This window comes from Rhincodon typus, chromosome 11 (assembly GCF_021869965.1).
Source record: "Rhincodon typus isolate 14 chromosome 11, sRhiTyp1.1, whole genome shotgun sequence".
Taxonomy (NCBI): domain Eukaryota; kingdom Metazoa; phylum Chordata; class Chondrichthyes; order Orectolobiformes; family Rhincodontidae; genus Rhincodon; species Rhincodon typus.
This window is the reverse complement of record NC_063342.1, coordinates 25477412-25498362: the sequence shown is the minus strand read 5'-3', so window position 1 is coordinate 25498362 and position 20951 is coordinate 25477412. Positions and strand designations below refer to the sequence as shown.

The following is a 20951-nucleotide window of genomic DNA, read 5'->3' as shown; positions in this document are numbered from 1 at the left end:
ATCCAGCTCTACACCTTGTTATCTCAGATTATCCAGCATCTGCAGTTCCTACTATCTTTGAAGCTATATACAATAGCCTTTATTGTCATGTACGCTGAAATGACTGCAGTGAAAAGTTTGAAATGTGACCACTTTGGTACCATCTTAGGTACAGGATACCTAGGTACAGATACTTGTGTTTGTTACAGAATTGAAAGTGTAAAAAAAGTCTACCATTGGAATACAAAGTCTTAAAAAGTGCTCAAATTACTCAAAATCCAGAATAAGAATAAAAGTATCTTTTAAAAGTACTCAAATTGTAGTCCTTTTCACCAAGTTTGTGCCTGCTGGGCTTCAGAACTCAAAACTTCACTGCCGCCTCCTCGCTGGCCTCCTGCCCGGGACCTGCCACCAGGACTCGTCTCCCCAGGCCAGCCTGGGCTCGGACTGCCTCCTGTGCCAGGCTCCGGCCTGCAACTCGTCTCCCTGGGCTGGCCTGGGCTCAGACTGCCTCCCGCGCCAGGCTCCAGCCCGCAACTCGTCTGCCTGGGCTTGGACTGCCTGCCACACTGCATGCTGTTTAACTATCTTGCCAACTTGCCTCCCATTAAGCATTTGTGTATTTACTAGACTAATAATCGCGAGGCTAAGGCTAATGCTTCAGAGGCACAGCAGCTGGTGGAATATTGATTTAATTAATAAATCTGAAAGTAAATACTTATCTCAGTAATGATGACCATGAAACTAATCATTGCTTGTTTTTATTTAAAATATCTGGTTCAGTAATGTCCTTAAGAGAAGGAAATGTGCTGTGCTTACTTGGTCTGTCCTACGTGTTGGTCCAAACCTCAGAACTGTGCTTGACTACTAACCAATCATAGAATGGCTCAGCAATCCACTCAATCCAAGGGCAGGTAGGGATGGGCAAAGATATTGCCAGCAATGTCCATTCCTCAGCAAAGGAGAAAAAAAAACAAATTCTTCTGCACATTCACATTTTTCAAAATAATGCTGTTGATAATGCACTCTGGTTCCAAATTAGTCCTGTCAAAATGCATCATAATTCTTTGTATTGAACTCCGTTTACTTTAATTGCGCCCATTTTCACCATACAGCTCGTCACCAGAAGTCTACAACTACCCTCATCACCATCTACTGCACTGTTTCATAGCATCTGCAAACTTTGACATTAATCCCTACACTGCAGCATTATGCAGCAATTGTACTGAAGTTTGCATCATCTGACTGAGGGATCAAAGATAAAAGGTGCCAAAGCTGAAGTTCTGGAACACACTTTCCAAATCTTTCTGCCTTTCAGACAGGAAACTACAAAAGTATGAGGGATGAGTTGGCTGTGATAGATTAGGTAACTTCATTAAAAAGTATGACAGCAAATAGGCACTGGTTAATATTTAAGGGATGAATGCGTACATTGTAACAGTAATATAATCCTTTTGGTTGAAAGAACACAACAGGTAGAGTCATACAGCATAGAAACAGACCCTTTGGTCCAACTCATCCAAGCTGTACCAGTTTCCCAAACTAAACTAGTTCCATTTGCCTACGTTTGGCCCATACCCCTCCAAGCCTTTCTTATTTATGTATCTGTCCTTTTGAATCTTGTAACTGTACCTGCATCTACCACTTCCTCAGGTCTCAGGTCTCTCTTAAATCTTCCTGCTGTCACCTTAAAAATATGTCCTCTCGTTTCAAACTCCCCCATCCGAGGAAAAGACCTTTGTTATTCACCTTTTCTATCTCCCTCAGGATTTTATAACCCTTTATAAGGTCACCCCTCAACCTCCTACACTCCAGTGAAAAAACATCCCAGCCTCCCTTTATGACTCAAATTCTCCAGTCCTGCCAACATTCTTGTAAGTCTTTTCTGAATTTAGTAATATCCTTCCTATAGACGTGCGCCCAGAACTGTATACATTATTGCAAAAGTGACCTCACCAACATCCTGTACAACTGTGCTAACAAAAGAAATTCAGCTTTTGTACTTGAGTTTTTGAATTAGATCTATAGAGGAGACTTACATATTTGCTCAAAAAAGTAGTAGCCTGAGGACAAGGAGCAGCTTAGAATTCAGCAAAGGAGGACCAAGCAGTTGATTAAGAGGGGTAAAATAGAGTATGAGAAAAAACTTGCAAGGAACAGAACAACAGACTGCAAGAGCTTCCATAAGTATGTAAAAAGGAAAAGATTTCTGCAAACTAATACAGGCACCTTCCAGTCCGAAACAGGCAGATTAATAATGGAGAACAAGAAATGGCAAAGCAATTAAATAACTACATTAGTCCTTTCTTCAAGAAGATACAAATAACTTACCAGATTTCGAGAGAAGCAAGGATCCATTGGGAAAGAGGAATTAATATTAGTTTAAACTAAAAAATGCTGGAGAAATTAATGTGACTGAACACTTTCATCAGCATAGAATCTCTACAGTGTGGAAACAGGCCCTTCGGCCCAACAAGTCCACACCAACCCTCACAGCATCCCACCCAGACCCATCCCCCTATACCCACACATCCCTGAACACTATGGGCAATTTACCATGGCCAAACCACCTAGCCTTTATATTTTTGGACTGTGGGAGGAAACTGGAGCACCTGGAGGAAACTCGCGCAGATAGACACCCAAGACTGGAATCGAACCTGGGTCGTACATGCTGTGAGGTAACAGTGCTCGCCACTGTGCCACCCAATGTGCCAACTGATGATCTACATCCCAGGGTACCAAAGAAGGTACCGAGACTGAAGTTCTGGAACACCCTTTACAAACCTTTCTGCCTTTAAGACAGGAAACTACAAAGGTATGAGGGATGAGTTGGTGAAATAATAGATGTATTTGTTGTTATCCTCTCAAGTTCTGTACATTTCTAGAGCAGTTCCAGCAAATTGGAGGGTGGAAAAAAAATCCCACCGTTTAAAAAAGGAGATGGAGAACTGGGAATTATAGATTAGTTAGCTTAATATCAGTACTGGGGAAAACGTGGGAATCTATTACGAAGGGAATCTATTATGATTAACAGGACACTTTGAGTAATTTCTTTGTCTTAGAATATACTGATGTGGATTTATGAAAGGGTAATAGTTTTTGACAACCCAACTGGAATTTTTGACTGCCTAATGAGTAGAATAGATAAAGGAGAACTAGCGGATATGGTATATTTGGATTTTCAGTAATCTTTTGATAAAGTCCCATATAAGAGATTAGTGTGCAAAATCAAACCATGTGGGATTGGGGGCAAATATACTGGCATGGATTGTGAATTGGTTAACAGATAGAAAACAGAATAGGAATAACCAGGCAATCTTTACAGTGGAAGGCAGTGACAAGTAGCAGACTGCAGATCAGCGCTTAGGCCCTAGCTATTCACGATACATTTGGATGATTGAATCAAATATCGAGTTTTGAAGTTTGCTGATTACATAAAATTGTGCATGGTGAGGAGCATGTAAAGAGGCTTCAAGGTCATATAGACAAATGAATTGCAGATGCAATAATATGTAGGTAATTGTCCACAAGTAGGAGAAACGGAATGACAGGCTATTATTTAGAAGGTGATAGATTGGGAAATATTGATCAAGGTGTCCTTGTTCATGGTCACTCAAAGTAAGCATGGTGAACGTTTAGGCAAATGGTATGTTGGTTCTCATTCCAAGAAGCTTTGAGTACAAGAGTAAATACATCTTACTGTAGCTGTACAGGTCTGTGCTGAGACTGCATCTGCAATATTTTGTGCAGTTTTGGTCTCCTTTCCTAAGAAAAGATGTACTTCATCAGATTGATTCCTGCGATGACAGGTTTGTCATGGTTTGACTGTATTCACTAGAAATCAGAAGAATGAAAAGGGATCTTATTAAAACATATAAAATCCTGACAGGGCTGGACAGACTGCATCAGGAATATCATTTCCCCTGGCTGGTGGGTCCAGAACAAGGGAGCGCAGTCTCAGGATACACAAGCCATTTTGGATTGAGATCAGGAGAAATTTCACTCAGGGTGGTGAACTTGTGGAATTCTCTACCACAGAAGGTTGTGGAAGCCAAGTGACTGAGTATATTTAAGGAAGAAATAGATTTCTAGAGGCATTGAGCCAAGGAGAGAGTGGGAATATCACTTTTAGGTCGAGGATCAGGCATAATCATGTCAAGTAGAACTTCATAGAATCCATACAGTAACAGGCCATTTGGCCCATCGAGTCCAACCAACCCTCCAAACAGCATACACCCAAGACCCAGACACCCACCCTATCAGCATAACTCCCCACTCTATTCCTGTAACCCAACATTTTCCACGGTAAATCCACCTAGCTTGCATAATCCTGGACAATATGGAGCAATGTAGAAACCGAAAGAACTGCAGATGCTGTCAATTAAAGGAAAAACAGAAGTTGCAGGAAAAGCTCAGCAGGTCTGGCAGCATCTGTGAAGAAAAAAAATCAGAGTTAACGTTTCGGGTCCGGTGACCCTTCCTCAGAACTGGAGCAATGGTCGATCCACCTATTTCTATGTTTCCTCAACTTTCAACTCCAACTTCGAGTGCAGTGTGGGCTCACAACAATGACTTCAGCTGTATTGACCTTGTGTCCAAGTGTGTTGACAGGAGATACATACTTATTAAAATATCCCTCTTTAAGCAGGATTTTGCACATGTACCCTAATATCACCTTATGTGACTTGGTACACATTTTGTTTTATAATCCCTGTATGGGCAGCCTAGCAATGTCTAATTACACTAAAGGTTGTATAGAGGTGCTGCAGGAATGGAAGGCAATATGATTTAATATTAGCAAAGATTTCAAAGAGAAAGGGGAAGAGAATCGTTTAACAAGGTACAGTTGAAAATGAGCAGTGACAGTTAAGCGTGCCAAAGCTGAGGGAACTGTGACTTAATGAGTTTATGATACAGCTGAATTAAGTTATCCTATGGCCAAATATTGAGAGGGATTGAAGGAAAGCCTGAGCAGGATATGGTTGCTTGATCAGCACCAATATATCCAATAAAAAGAAACACCAAAGATGACTAAAACGAGGTGATGTCTAAATAAGTAGGTAGGGGAGATTAGTTTAAAAAAAAAATCAGGTCCGTAAAGGAGAAGCTAGAGAATTTCAGTTATAGATCCAAATCCTGTGGAATGAGTATTTTTGACATAGGGGCTAACTGATGAGAAATTGAGTGGACAACTGTGGGTCATAATAAAGTTGTTATGGAGGTCGATAAACCGTTCAGAAATACACACATTCAAAATACGCTACCCAAAACGCCGTTTAAAAAGAGCAAAATCACAAAAAAAGTACTCAATAAAAAGAAAACAAAACATAAATGTAAAAAAAAGTGGTCGCGATAGTCTCTTTAAAGCTTGTAAGTACTGAAGTCCTCCTGAACAGCAGCACTGTGACGGGAGGTGCATTACATTTTGTGTCCATGAGCAGGGTTTAAAAGTAAATTTTAAATCAAAATGAAGAAGGATCACAGCACTCGAAATGTCGACTTGGCTTTCTCTCCATGGATACTGCCACACCTGCTGAGTTTCTACAGCAAATTCTGTGTTTGTTTTTTTAAAAAAAACTGTTTGCATAAGATCAATGCTAATATTTGTATTTGTTATCACGTGAAATTCTCGTACCTGGACGGAAGTAGGATTTGGGGCTTCGTCTTGACTTTATTAAGATATATGGGTGAGAGTATTGTACAGCTGGGTATTTGGTAATAAATAAAAGTATCTGACTTTAATGAGATTAGAATACACATGGGTTTTGTTTCCTCCTGAAAGTGTTGAGAATATGTATGTGTTCGAGTTGAGTGAGGAACCTCCCCTTCCCTACAATCGAGAGGCTCCAGTTTGCTGACATAGATATTGTTCCCGTTCCCGTACCTGTAAAGACATGCGTCGAAGATTTATTGCTGCGTGAACATAGTTTCTACGGTTCGTTTTTGTGTTACTTGCTGGAAACGTTTTGCTTCATATGAAAATCCTCGATTAGAAGTATAAGGATGTTGAGGTAAGCTGCAAGTAGCTTTTATCTTCCAAGTTTACTTTCTGCTTTGAGCTCGGTCATATTGTTTCTCTTTCTCTCTCTCTCAGTATCACGAAGTAACTTTCTTTTCCGTCTATGTCGTTTTCAGCTGTAAAAAAAATCGGAATCGTTGCCAGTTATGTTGTTCCAACTCTTACATAATGTGAGAGGTTGTTGGAGGGGCTTTAGTACCTCACTTTAAGAGTAAGCGTCAAGGTTGATTTCAAGTCGATATTCTTTAAAATGAACAGAAAGTCTTTAGTGCGAGCTTTAATACCCTCCTCGATGTATTGATAAACTCATCCGTTCGAACTGACATGAAGCTGACAGTTTTTAAAACAAAAAAATGTCTTGCTGCTTTCTGCAATTTGAGTATTGTAGTTTGAGTTTTGTTCCTAAACTAGCCTGAAATCCGCCAAATTTTCTCTCTCTCTCTCTCTCTCTCCGGCACTTCCTGGTTGTTACTTGGCTGTCTGCCACCCTTTTCTCTCTCCGGGTTCTTTACCTTTTCCTAAGCATTTAGTTACTGCACTGGAGAAGTAATGTACCAACTTGGTGTTCAAGGATATTCTATCCTGTTCTATCTATTCTATCATTGTGAGAATTGACAATGCTGGGTGGAATCTGTGAGGGGAAAAATTTTATGAATTCGTGAAAAGTGCATACTTGGTATGTAGTTCATGATTTTAAAACACAGTTAAATAAGAATTCGAAATGATTCTTGAGCAAAGCAGTCAATAAATTTGTTTTTATTGAGGATATATCTAAAGGCTCAAAGTTTAACATGATTCTTTCCCACAATGTATGGGAAAATTGAAGTACTTAAATATTGAATTTAAAAAAATGGCAACATCTTCGTAGGAACTTGCATCTGCTTAATTTTCTTAAATCTTAAATATTACAAAGGATGGAATTTGTGTGCTTCCCTGACCTGTCAGTCCTTTTTAGATTTTATGCTTTAAATGTGATCAACAGCATTGTGGTGTTGAGATTTCTGTGAACTCATTGGAATATAGAAGAATGAGAGGCAACCATTTGAAACATACAAGATTCTTAGTTTGACAGGGTAATGCAAAAAAAGCTGTTGCCCTATTTTGCGAGGGTCTAGGATCGGGGTTATAATCTCAGAATAAGAGGTTGCACATTTAAAATTGACATGAGGAGGAATTTCTTAGAGTCATACAGTGCGGAAACAGACTCTTCGGTCCAATCAGTTCATGCCGAACAAAATCCCAAATTTAACTAATCCCACTCGCCTGCGCCTGGCCTATATATCCCTCTTAGCCTTTCCTATTCATGTACTTATTCAAATGTCTTTTAAACGTCGTAGTTGTGCCCACATCCATCACTTCTTCAGGAAGATCATTCCACAAGCAAACCACCCTTTTTTTTTTAAAAAAAGTTGCCCTTCATGTCTCTTTAAAAATCTGTCTCCTAGTTGTGAGTATGTGGAATTCTTTACAGCCCTCTGGGTCATTAAATATATTCAAGGCTGAGACAGAGAGATTCTTACTCGGTAAGGAATGAAAGGTTATTGGGGACAGAGGCAGGAAAGTGAAGGTAAGGATTATCAGATCAGCCATGATTTAATTGAATGGTAAGAGCAGACTGACTGTCCCCCTTCTGCTCCTGTGTCTTATGGTCTCGCTGTCACCACTATGTCTTATTAACATATAGAAGTCAACTTGAGAAAAAGCAACAATTTGACAACTTAAGCCACAAGGAGTTGAATAAATGTTACCCTTCTTAAAATAAGAAAATGTGTCACTTGAGTTAATTCTGTTTCTGTCTAATTATTTTTAAATGGCTGAATCTTTATAAATGTTATGGTACTCGTTTGTTTTTGTTTTCTAATCGACCTATTCTGATGTCATTACGCACCTCTGGAGCAGGTAGGATTTTAACCCAGCCCTCCTAGTTCAAAAGTAAGGATGCTATCACTGTGCTACAAGAACCCCAAGATATTTTTAATTGATCTGTTCAGACATGATACGTGTCTGGAGCAAGTGGGACTTGAACATTGATCTTCTGTCCCAGATGTAGGCACATTGATAGGCTTCTTCGTAAAGGCTCCTCTTACGTGGGCTGAACTGCTGAAATCCAAGCTTTTAATACTTAATTTGTGTATGAGACAGCTAATTTCCAACCAGCAGCTATCTCCAGTTAGTATAACTGGGCACAGTGCATCATGTGACAAGGATGAAAACTCAATCCTGATTTTCTACTTTTGAATGACAAGGGTTTGACTCATTAGATTTTAAGAAAGCTTTGACGGAGTCCTACATAAAATGCTAGTTAACAAAATGGAGACTGATAGAATAAGAGGAACAGTGTTAGCTTGGATGAAACGGGGAGAGTATTTATTTGCATCATTCAGTGCCATTCACATCTCGTACTGAAGCAGACCATGTCCACAGGCAACAAGATCTTAACAATCTGCAGGTTTGGGTTGATGAGTGGTGACCAACTTTTGCAATAGTTATCTCCAACAAAAAGGAATCTACCCATCTCTTCTTGATATTTAATGACAATGCCATTACTGAGTCTCCTACTGTTAACATTCTGTGGACATTGATCAGAATCTGAACTGGACCAGCCATGATGACTAAATTGGGAATTCTGTGGCTCTTCTCCTGACTCCCTGTGCATACCTACCAACTATTAGGCAGAAATCAGGAGTGAAGTGAAATGTTTTTTGCTTGGTTGGAAGAATGCCTTTCCAATGACATTCAAGAAGCTTGACACTTCCAGGACAAGTGGCCTGCCTGATTGGAATATCCTCCACTTCTGATGCATTGTGACAGCAGTGTTTACCATCCACAAGATGCACAGCAGCAACTTGCCAAGATTCTTTCAACAAAGCCTTCTAAACATGAGCCAGTTTCCACCTAGAAAGACAAATGCAGACGATGTGAATGACCATGTTCCCAACCATGCCATACACCGTTCTGACGTGGAAGTGCATCAATGTAACTTAATTGTTTAAATCAGAATCCTGGGATTTCCCAACACCATTTGGTGTACCTATCACTATCACCCTGTCAAAAAACAATACACTCCATGGGCTGCATTCTTCTTCAAGAAGAAGCTCATCACCACTTTCTCAAGGGCAGTTAGGAATGGGCAATTAGGAATGGGCAATAAATGCTGGCCTAGCCATCAACACTAAATTATAAAATAAAAATTTAAAAATCAAAATGTTGGTATTTGCACAAAAACAGAGATACAAAGCTGTTAGAGTAGCACCATAAGGAAGCATAAGAATTTGCAGACGAGTGGGAGTAAATAATTTAAAGTTCAAAGTAACACATTTCAGTGGAAGAGATAGGAAAAGGCAATAGACTTAATGGCATAGTTCAAAGGAGTAGGGACAGAGGGACCTGTATTTAAATCTTTTAAATAGGAGAATTGAGTACAAAGCAGGGAAACTACTCTGAACCCCTTTAATGCTGCGGTTAGGACATGACTAAAACATGGCAAAATGTAGTGATTTTTAAGAAGGATTTGTGCGTCCTTTAGGGGTTATATTGGAGGTTTAGCTGAATAGTTACAGGGATGAAGGATTTTAGCTACACAGGTTGGTATTATTCTCCTTCAAGCAAAGAATATTCTGATGACATCTGAATGAGCTCTACAAGATTCTGAATTGGTTTAGATAAATTAGACCAATAAAAGCTATTCCGATCAGCTGATGGTACAAGGACTTGACACAGATTTAAGGTTTTGGGCTGAGGATATGGTGTTGGGAGGGGGATGTTGGGTAACTGACAGGAAGTATAAATGAGCTGGGTATTATTTATTTAAATAGAGAGCAGAAAGCTAAAGAGCAGAAGCGCTTGCAAGTCCTTGCATATGAATCACAAAAACCTAGCATCTGAGTTCAGTGAGTAATATGGAGGATAAGTTGAATGCTGGCCTTTATTTCAAAGGGATGGAATATAAAAGCATGAGGTTTTGCTAAAAGTGTACAAGGTGCTAGTCAGACCACAGCTGGAATACTGTAAACTTAATTGGATCCCTTATCTAAGGAAAGATACATGCTGGTGTCGGAGCCAATCCAAAGAAGGTTCGTTTAGTTGATATCAGGTATGAAGGGGCTGTCCTTTGGATATTTCATAATCAAACTCTTCAGAGATGTTATTGCACAGCTGTGGAGCAGATGACTTTTGAACCCAGGCCTCCTGACTCGGTGATAGGGACATTACCACTGTGCCACTGAAGTCCTGGAGGGGCTGTCTTTTGAAGAGAGTTTGAGTAGATTAGGCCTGCACTCATTGTAATGCAGAAGAATGAGAGGCAACATTTTATTGAAACATACAAGATTCTTAAAGGACATAACGAAGTAGGTACAAAAAGATTGTTTCCACTGTGGGCAATTCTAGGACTAGAGTGCATAATCTCAATAATCTCTCACATTTAGAGTTTTGAAGTCATAGAATTTTATAGCACGGAAACGGACCTTTTGGTCCAACTCGTCCATGCTGACCAGCTATCCTAAATTAATCTAGTCCCATTTGCCTGCATTTGGCCTATATCCCTTTAAACACTGTCTACTTAATACCCATCCAGATGCCTTTTAAATGTTATTATGGTGGAGGCTGGTACTTCCTCTGGCAGTTTGTTTCAGAAATGCACCACCCTCTGTGTAGAAAATGTTGCCCCTTGGGTCCATTTTAAATCTTTCCCCTCTCGCCTTAAACCTATGCCCTCTAGTTTTGAACTCCCCCACCCTTGGTTACTCAACCTATCAATGCTCCTCATAATTTTATAAACTTTTATAGGGTCACCCCTTAGCCTCTGATGCTGCAGGGAAAATAGCCCGAGCCTATTCAGCCTCTCCCTAAAGCTCAAACCCTACAACCCTGGCAATATTCTTGTAAATCTTTTCTGAACTCTTTCAAGTTTCACAACATTCTTCCCATTAGCAGGGAGACCAGAATTGCACGCAGTTATCCAAAAGTGGCCTAACCAATGTCCTATACAGCTGCTAACATGACCTCCCAACTCTGACACTCAATGCACTGACCAATAAAGGCAAGCATACCAAATGCCTTCTTCCCTTCCTATCTACCCACAACTCCACTTTCAAGGAATTATAAACTTGGTCTCTTGTTCAGCAACACTCCCCAGGACCTTACCGTTAAGTGTATAAGTTCTTTACTGATTTGCCTTTCCAAAATGCGGCACCTCACATTTATCTAAATTAAAGTTAATTTGCCACTCAGCCCATTGGCTCATCTGATCATGATTCCATTGCACTCTGAGGTAACCTTCTCTGCTGTCCACCATACCTTCACCTCCAATTTTGGTGTCAACTGCAAACTTAAGAACCATATCTCCTGTATTCACATCCAGATCATTTCTAGAAATGACAAAAAGCAGTGGACCCAGCACCGATCCTTGTGGCACACCGCTGGTCACAGACCTCCATTTTGAAAAGCAACCCCCTTTGTCTTCTATCTTTGAGCCCGTTCTGTATCCAAATGGCTAGTTCTCCCTGTATTCTGTATGATCTAACCTTGCTAAACAGTCTACCATGAGGGACCTTGTCAAACTCCCTACTGAAGTCCATATAGATCATGTCCACTGCTCTGCCCTCATCAATCTTCCTAGTTACTTCTTCAAAAACTTCAATCAAGTTAGTGAGACATGATTTCCCACGCACAAAGCCATGTTGACTATCCCTAATCAGTCCTTGCCTTTCCAAATACATGTAAATCCTGTCCCTCAGGATTCCCTCCAACAACTTGCCCACCACCGATGTAAGGTTCACTGGTCTATAGTTCCCTGGCTTTTCTTTGCCACAGTTTAAGAAGGGTGGCGCCACGTTAGCCAACTTCCAGTCTTCCGGCACCTCACCTGTGGGTACCGATGATGCAAATATTTCAGCAAGGGGCCCAGCAATCACTTCCCTAGCTTCCCACAAAGTTCTCGGGTACACCTGATCAGGTCCCAGGGATTTATCCACCTTTATGCGGTTTAAGACATCTGGCACCACCTCCTCTAATGTGGACATTTTTCAAGATGTCGCTATTTATTTCCCCACCACCTCGTATCTTTGATATCCTTCTCCACAGTAAACATTGATGCAAAATACTCGTTTAGTATTTTGCCCACCTCCTGCAGTTCCACACATAGGTGGCCTTGCTGAATTTCAAAGGGCTCTATTCTCTCTTCCCTAGTTATCCTTTTATCCTTAATGTATTGTAGAATCCCTGTGGATTCTCCTTAACTCTATTTGCCAAAGCTATCTTGTCCCCTTTTTGCCCTCCTGTTTTCCCTCTGAAGTTTACTCCTATTGCCTTTATTCTCTTCGAGGGAATCACTCAATCCCTGCTGTCGATACCAGACATATGCTTCTTTCATATTCTTGACCATAGCCTCAATTTCTCGAGTCATCCAGCATTCCCTACATCTACCAGCCTTGCCCTTCACCCTAACAGGAACATACTGTCTCTGGACTTCAGTTATCTCATTTTTGAAAACTTCCCATTTTCCAGCCGTCCCTTTTGCCTGTGAATTTCCACACCCAGTCAACTTTTGGAAGTTCTTGCCTCATACTGTCAAAATTGGCCTTCCTCCAGTTCAGAACTTTAACTTTTAGATCCGGTCTATCCTTTTCCATCACTATTTTAAAACTAATAGAATTTTGGTCACTGGCCCCAAAGTGCTCTCCCACTGACCCCTCAGTCACCTGCCCTGCCATATTTCCCAAGAGTAGGTCAAGTTTTGCTCTTTTTCAGTAGGTACACCCACTTACTGAATCAGAGAATTTTCTTGCGTGCACTTAACAAATTTGTCTCCATCCTAGCCTTTAACTCTATGGCAGTCCCAGTACATGTTTAGAAAACTAAAATTCCCTACTATTACCACCCTATTATTCCTACAGATAACTGAGATATCCTTACAAATTTGTTTCTCAATTTCCCGCTGATTATGGGTGGGTCTATAGTACAATCCCCACAAGGTGACCATCCTTTTCTTATTTCTCCATTCTACCAAATAACTTCCCTGGACATATTCCTAGGAATATCCTCCCTAAGCACAGCTCTAATGTTACCCCTAATCAAAAAAACCATTCCCCCTCCCCTCTTGCTCCCCTTCCTATCTTTCCTACAGCATCAATACCCTGGAACATTAAGCTGCCAGTCCTGTCCATCCCTGAGCCACATTTCTGTAATCACTAAGATATCCCAGTTCCGCGTTCTCAACCATGCCCTGATTTAATCTGCCTTACTTGTTAGGCCTCTTGCACTGATACAAATACAGTTTAATTTATCAGTCCTACCTTGTTCTGTCTTGTTCCTGCCTGCCCTGGCTTTTTGTTTGACTTGATCCTTTCCCAACTGTACCAGTCTCGACTGATCTCTCTCCTCACTATCTCCCTGGGTCCCACCAAACAGCTTCTAATCTTCCTGAGCAGCGCTAGCAAATCTTCCTGCCAGTATATTAGTCCCCTTCCAATTCAGGCGCAATCCATCTTTCTTAAACAAGTCACTTCTACCCCAGAAGAGATTCCAATGATCCAAAAATGTGAATCCTTCTCCCCTGCTCCAGTTCCTCATCCATGTATTCATCTGCTCTATCCTCCTATTCCTACCCTCACTAGCTCGTGGCACTGGGAGTAATCCAGATATACTACCCTCCAGGGCCTCTTTTTTTATTAACTCTAACTTCCTATAATTCTGTCCTCCAAAATCTCATCCTTTTCTCATCCTACATTGTTAGTTCCAATGTGTACAATGACCTGCTTTCCCTCCCCGCCCCCTTTGAGAATATTCTGCAGCCGTTCCAAGATACCCTTGATCCTGGCACCAGGGAGGCAACACACCATTCTGATGTCTCGCTGTCGACTGCAGAAATGTCTGTCTGTGCCTCTGACTAGAGAGTCCCCGATCACAATCGATCGCTTGGAACTTGGTATGCCCCTTGTTACATTAGAGCCAGTCTCAGTACCAGAAACCTGGCTGTCAGTGCTACATTCCCCTGAGACTCCATCACCCCCCACATTTTCTAAAACAGCACACTTGTTTGAGATAGGGATAGCCACAGGAGACTCCTGTACTACCTGCCTCCCTCTCCTACCTTTCCTGACTGTATCTTTGGTTTATCTCTTTTCCTGCAACTGCCATCCACCAACCCCCTAGCTTCTGTAAATTCTTCATTGCTGCTTCAACCAATCCATGCGATCTGATAGGATTCACAACCAATACACTTCCTGCAGACATAATCGTCAGTAACATGGAAACTCTCCCTAATTTCCCACTTCAGACACGAAGAGCACATCATTCTACTAAAGGCCATCTTTATACCTTAACAATCAATATACCCAGAAAAGAGCACAGTCTTGCTGCTCTAAAAACACTGCTTCAGTTTAACTTAGTACCTTATGTTTTTATTTTTTTTAAAGCTTAATCAAGAGACAGATCTCAATAAAAACATACAATCAAAACAGAACTCCACTCTACTCACTATTGTGAATTTATAAAAAAGAGCAGTAAGGTTACACTTAAAAACTAACTACTTAGCTGCTCCCCTTCTGTGAGCTCCCCCACACAGGTTTCTCCAAGGTCAGCTGTGAATTTTGCCATTTGTTAATTTTTCTTGGATGAACTCCAATGTCCAGAGATACTTGAAACCAAACAACAGGGGCAGTTAGCTGTGCAGGTTACTGCTGGGTCAGACAGCAGTGCGGATTTATTTCTCAGTATGATTCACTTCCCATGTGGTCACTGCCTTTGTTCTCTTCCTCCTTTTTAAAGTGCTGTTATTTTGATCTCTTTTTCGCCATAGCAACAGCTTACGAAATAATAATTACTGTTCCTGGAATTCAAGGAAATTAGCTCCAATGCTGAAAATACCTCAAAAAAAACAAAAAAGCAGCTCTGACAGCCACATTTTTTTTTCCTGCTTTCCATCTTGGATTACCCAGAATCCTTTTTGTTTCCAAGACAGTGAGGAGAAATTTCTTCTCTTAGAGTTGTGAATCTGTAGAATTTTTTATCGCAGAGGGCTGTTGAGGCTGTGTCATTATATGTGTTCAAGGTTGAGACAGACAGACTTTTTCTCAGGAAGGGAATTGAGAGATGTGGGGAAAAGGCAGGAAAGTGGAGTTGAGAATTATCCAATCAACCATGATCTGATTGGTGAAGCAGATTCGATGAAATGAGTGGCCTACTTCAGCTCCTATGTTTTATGGTCTTAAGGTGAGGAAGAACCTCTTTTTAATGCAGTGAGTCTGACCTGGAGCTCATTACCTAATGACTGAAATCCATTCATATCCTCAGGATGCACAAAAATTTGGACAGGCAATTAAAGGAATTGAACTTGCAGGGTGACAACAGACTAGGGATATGGGACTGACTGGAATGATCCATATGGTCTTTGGGTGAAATGGCCACCTCATTGAGTTCAGAACAGGGCCTTTGCCCATTGAGTCGACACTGACAAAAAATTACTCTAAATCTTCACTAGTCCCAGCACTTGGCCCATATACTTGGATGTTAGGATATTTCAAGTGCTCGTCCATGTATTTTTTTAAAAGGCTGTGAGGTTTACAGCCTTAACTATCCTCCTCCTGTGCTGCAATGAATCTCTGATGGTGACATTGACTCTGACTCTAACTGCACGTGCAATTGAACTCTGCCATAGATGTTCCATAATTGCAAAGCTATTGGATACAGTAATGGAGATAATTTTATTTCACTTTCCTTGAAATCTCTTTCACTGCAAGTCCTTTTGGGATATTCTTTGACCATGATGTGCAAATTTGCAATTGTTTATTGAAACCCGTACTGTATGGAACGTAAACCATATTCCACTAATCCATTCTATGGTCTTTAATAATTTATATGCTTCCTCCATTATTCCACTGAGCAACATTCTGAAACTTTCTTTTATTTGATTTATGATCCAACTTTCATACCTTGCATTTTGGACCAAATACTATTTTTTGGGTTTCAGATTGTTTCCAAATGCAAATGAAAATTGTGGTAATTAACCAGTTTTAATTCTTTGGAGTTGAGTGGGGATGCATTTCATATGTTGGGTGTCTGTCCTAAAATTAATCGACATAACTTTTGAACATTGCATGATAACTTTTTTTTTAAAATAAAAGGCTAATACTAAGCCATCACCTCAAATGACAGAATTATCAGTGAATTGAGGAGTTAATAACAGCTTTGAATTTTTAGGTATAGTAGCAACTACAATGATTTGACTAAAGGTCAGTTGCTTGTAATGCCTTTTGTAATTTTGTGAATTTAATTGGTTTGTACATAAAGTTAAGTATTAAACATTCTTCCTGGTGATGTCAGTGTTTAGAACTGTTTGCTCACTGGGAGGTTATTCAGTTTAGCACTAGGAATCATATTCTTTAACTTTTCTTTCAACCACTTGACCAATTAACTCTTGTGTTGAGCCAGTTTGTTTACTTGGTAATTGACACTGGAAATGAAATCCGCAGACCATGGCATTGTATGCAAACTTTGTTCTGTAACTATGTACATTTCAGTCTCTGAGCGACTGAGGAGTTAAGGGGAAGAAGGGAAAGAAATCTTCAGTTGCTTTCACTTTTTTCCTAAAAGTTTTCAGATCCTGGGACTTGATTCTTAGCCTAACAGGGGAAGAAGCAGGTTAGTTGGTGAGTATCTGGTAGGTGACTAAGGTCTATTCTATTAAAATTCGGTATAATATAGCAATTAATGGTAAGATTTCTTTAAAATGTAATAAACATATAATGACATTTAATCTTGTATTATTATCAAGTAGTTCTTTAGAAGACATTAAGGATAGCAGGACAGGTAATGTGTCACAGTGGCAGCACACAAGGAGGTCCTGGATGCCAGTTTGTCCTGGACCACACACATCTGTGAGCAATTGTGTTTGAGTTGGAGACTGAACTACAGACATTGCAAACCAGGGAAAGGGAAAAATACCTGTATGCTTTGTACCAGGAGGTAGTTACACCTTCTGAGGTTTGATCTTCTGATTTAGGACATAGTCTCATAATTAAGGTGTGCCAATTTAAGACTAAGATGAGGAGGAATTCCTTGAGCGTTGAGTGTCTTTGGAACTCTTTGTCACAGCGGGCAGTGGTGGCAGAGTCCTTGTATGTATTTAAGGCTGAGATAGATAAATTCACGATCAGTAGGGGAATCCAGGGTGATGGGGAAAGGGCAGGAATGTTGGATTAGTCATGATGCTGCTAAATGGCAGATTTGGTTTGAGGGGCCAAATAGCCTACTCTTGTCCCTATTTCTTATGGTCTATTTGGTCAGGATTCAGGAGAGTGTGACTGGAAATGAGGCAGATAAGGGACCCAGAGGACAGGAGCACAGAAATATCAGTCTTCGTTATTGTTCAGCAGGTTTGAAGTTCTTTCACCTTGTATGGATGAGAATGGGGACTGCAGACTGGATGTGCTAACTGACCATGGCACCATAGTGTGGAAGCCATTCAACAAAGGGATGCAAGAATAAATGTTCTGGTAAGATGGGACAGTGAAGGGGATTCAGACTATTCTCTGCAGCGAAAGAGTGAGTGTTCCAGTGGATGTATTGCCTGCTTGATGCCAGGGTTCAGGATATCTGCTCAGTGTTGGATAGCAGTTTTCAATAGGAGTGGATTATGATCTACGTAGGTACTAATAAAATGTATCAATCTGAAAGAAAAAACACACAATTATGCAAAAACAGGCAACAGCTTGAAAAAAAAGGTCAGACAACCAAAAGATTGATCAAAGCGATTGATTATAGGATGTTAGGAAAGTGGGGTTGAGAGGAAGATCGGTTTATTTGTGATAAGTATTTTGGAGCTTATGGCGTAGGCAGTTGAAGGGATAGCCACGAAAGTTCGAGTGATTTCAAGTTTCAGCAGGCTGGAAATAAAGGGAGACCGGTGTTCCTGAGACTTGTGTGGTTCCTGGAGATTGCAATGGGGAGGGATTTGGAAGTGAGGGTGAGATTTTGAAAATCATAACATTATTTGATGTGATTGGGAGTCAGTGAACGTGGGTGATTGCGGAGTGAGGCACTTCCAGGAGAGTTTTGGATGACCTCAAGGAAAATAGAATTGTTATTGGTTCTTGGGTTACGGGTTTCTCTTGGCATCTTTTTTTTTTTGCTTGTCCCTAATCGCCTTTAAGAAGATTGTGGTGAGCTGCCACCTTGAACTACAGCAATCTGTGTTCTGTAGATAGACCCACATTGCAATTAGGGAGGGAATTCCAGGATTTTGACCCAGTGACACTGAAGGAATGGAGGTATGTTTCCAAGTCAGGATGGTGAGTGGCTTGGAGGGGAGCTTGCAGATGGTGGTGTTCTCGTGTATCTGCTACCTTTGTCCTTCTAGATGAAAGTGATTGTCCGTTTGGAAGGTGTCTGAGGACCGTTGGTGAATTTCTGCAGTGTACCTTGTAGATAGTGTGCTGTCAGTGGTGGAGGAGCAGATGTTTGTGGATGTGGTGCCAGTCAAGTGCATGGCTTTGTACTGGGTGGTGTCAAGCTTCTTGTGTTGTTGGAGCTGAACCCATCCAGGCAAGTGGGGAATATTCCATCATACTCTTGACTTGTGCCTTGTAGATAGGGGACAATCTTTTGAAAGTCAGGAGGTGAGCCTCTGACCTGCTCTTGTTGCCATAGTATTTATATGTCCAGTACATATCTGTTTATCGACAGTGATGCCCAGGATGTTAATAGAGGGAATTTGATGGTGATAAAGCCATAGAATATCATGGGGCAATGGTTGCATACACACTCTGCCTTGTTGAAGATGCTCATTCCCTGGCATGTAGCGTGGATGTTACTTGTCGACCTGACTCTGGATATTGTCCAGGTCTTGCTTTGTTTGTACGTGGTCGTCTTCAGTATTTGGGAAGTGGTGAAGGGTCCTGAACATTGTGCAATCATCAGCAAAAATCTCCACTTCTGATGGTAGAAGGGTAATCAGTGAAGAAACTGAAGATTGTTGGGTCTAGGACACTACTCTGAGGAACTCCTGAAGAGATGTCCTGGAGCTCAGATGACTGACCTTCAACAAACACAACAATCCTCCTTTGTACTAAATGCAATTCGGACCAGCAGGGAGTGTGACCCCCTGCGCACGCACAATTTCATTGACCCTAGTTTTAATAAAGTTCCTGGAATGTGGGAGAGTGCTAGGCATGCAATGGAGTATTCGAGTATACAGGTGACAAAGGTATAAATGAATGTTTCAGCAGCAGCTGAGTTACGAAGGAGCAAGGTTGAGATTTTAACAAAGTGGAAATAGGTTGTCGTAGCTTATGCATTAGAGGCCAGAAGCTTGCTGTATTAAATTCCAACTGCCACCCTTCATAGGCCCTTTCCCTTCAATGCACTTTCCTGTAGTCTTCTAAAGAATTTCAATGTACGTCCTGTTTCAGTATCTGTTAATGTTGATAACATTTGTTGCAGGTCTGTATCCAAGTCACCACTATGCAGTGAGCAGAGCTAGCCTCATATCAAGCCTAAAGAATGCAATTACCCAATTGAAGCTACTTTGAAGAATTTTTGATAGAGAAGTTTAAATGTCATGCTTTCATAGGTTTCTTGTTGCAATTTTTTTCTCCATTTGGACTTTTGTATAAAAGAAACAGTTGAAATATAGAATCCAAGTTTTCATGCTGAAATTGCAATATGCATTTTTTTTAAAATCTGTTACTATTTGATTTAATTTTTAAGGTTAATTGTAAATTGTAAAAGGTTATTTACAATTAATATACCTGCTTTAGATTTTGATGTTTTTCAATAAAAATTACTAGATTACTTTGCATAGGAAGTGGTTTTCTGTAGTATACCTGCATTTTCCTGCTACAAAATCTTTTTGAAGTTATCACTGAAGTTGGTCTTTAGATGCCACACATATCCCAGATGTTCTACATAATTTTCTAACACAAATTGAACAGATATTTGCACAATTTATCTCCAAGTTCTTCTAGTTTGTAACTTTCAGAACAGGAAAACCAGTTCTCATCTTTTTCGTTCCAAAGAAAACCCATCCTTTCACCAGTCCTCATGTTTCCTCTGTTGGTTCAATGTCTGTTTTTGTTGGCACGCCAATGAAGCCTCTTGTGGTATTTTTCTTATGCTCTTTGATATACTTTTAGCATGTATTTATACATTCAAGTTGGTGTTGCTTTGATTGCAAAGTGTCATCCTTTTGTCTTTAAACCATGAATTTAATATTTTAAAAATGCCTTCTTGAAGGAAACGAGAAAAAGACTGAATGCAAAAGCTAGCGTTCAGAAGACGTGCATCATTTTAATTGCATTTTAATTCTTAAAATGCCGATATGGTCAAGCATGGTTAACTAGTTTGCACGTAATAGGAAATGGCGTGGCTGAGTTCAAGAGGCAAATTGTTTGCAGTCAAAGCAATTTTGTTTTAATGGTCAAAGCCTTCAATTAGTTTAATGGAATACAGTGTCATAACCCTTTCCTCCACCATATCTAAATAGAAATTATGAAACCGCCAGGATCAAGTTTTATTTACCTTTAGCGGGGGTCTGTGCCCACAGGTGTAACCATCATTCTTTCTGGTATTCATTGCATACTTTAATAGACAATGCCAGAAAATTATTTGTGTTGTATGTCCTATTTTTTTTTTAGGAGCACATTGCATCATATGTTTGGCATGACTGGTCTATCCATGTATTTTTAAACTATCCTTGTTTTCAGTTAAATGGTAATAGTGTGTAACTGCTGATAATCCGGCAGAAAACCATGGATTCTTTTTATTTGAATATTCTATCTCCCCGCTCCCCTCCACAAGTTATTAAACATGCATGCAAGAATTAAGTTTTTGTTTTAGGGTTTGTGTTTAGCATATTCGGGCTGATGCTGAAAGGACATCAGGGGTGCCTGTGTGAAAATTTCCTGAATTTGCAGCTGTAGTGTGCTTGTGCTGTTGACACAAAAAAAAGTATTTG

At 40.4% G+C, this 20951-nt stretch overlaps 1 protein-coding gene across 2 annotated transcripts in view; it reads left to right on the top strand.

Annotated features, from left to right (window-relative positions):
* Positions 1–5466: 5466 nt before the first annotated feature.
* LOC109936155 (E3 ubiquitin ligase TRAF3IP2-like) overlaps positions 5467–20951 on the top strand; it is a 61887-nt gene continuing 46402 nt past the window's right edge. For both annotated transcript variants that reach the window (XM_048603153.1, XM_048603152.1), the window contains exon 1: positions 5467–5990. In XM_048603153.1, coding sequence (XP_048459110.1) covers positions 5983–5990 — 8 coding nt within the window. In that variant the 5' untranslated portion in view covers positions 5467–5982. The remainder of the gene's footprint in view (positions 5991–20951) is intronic.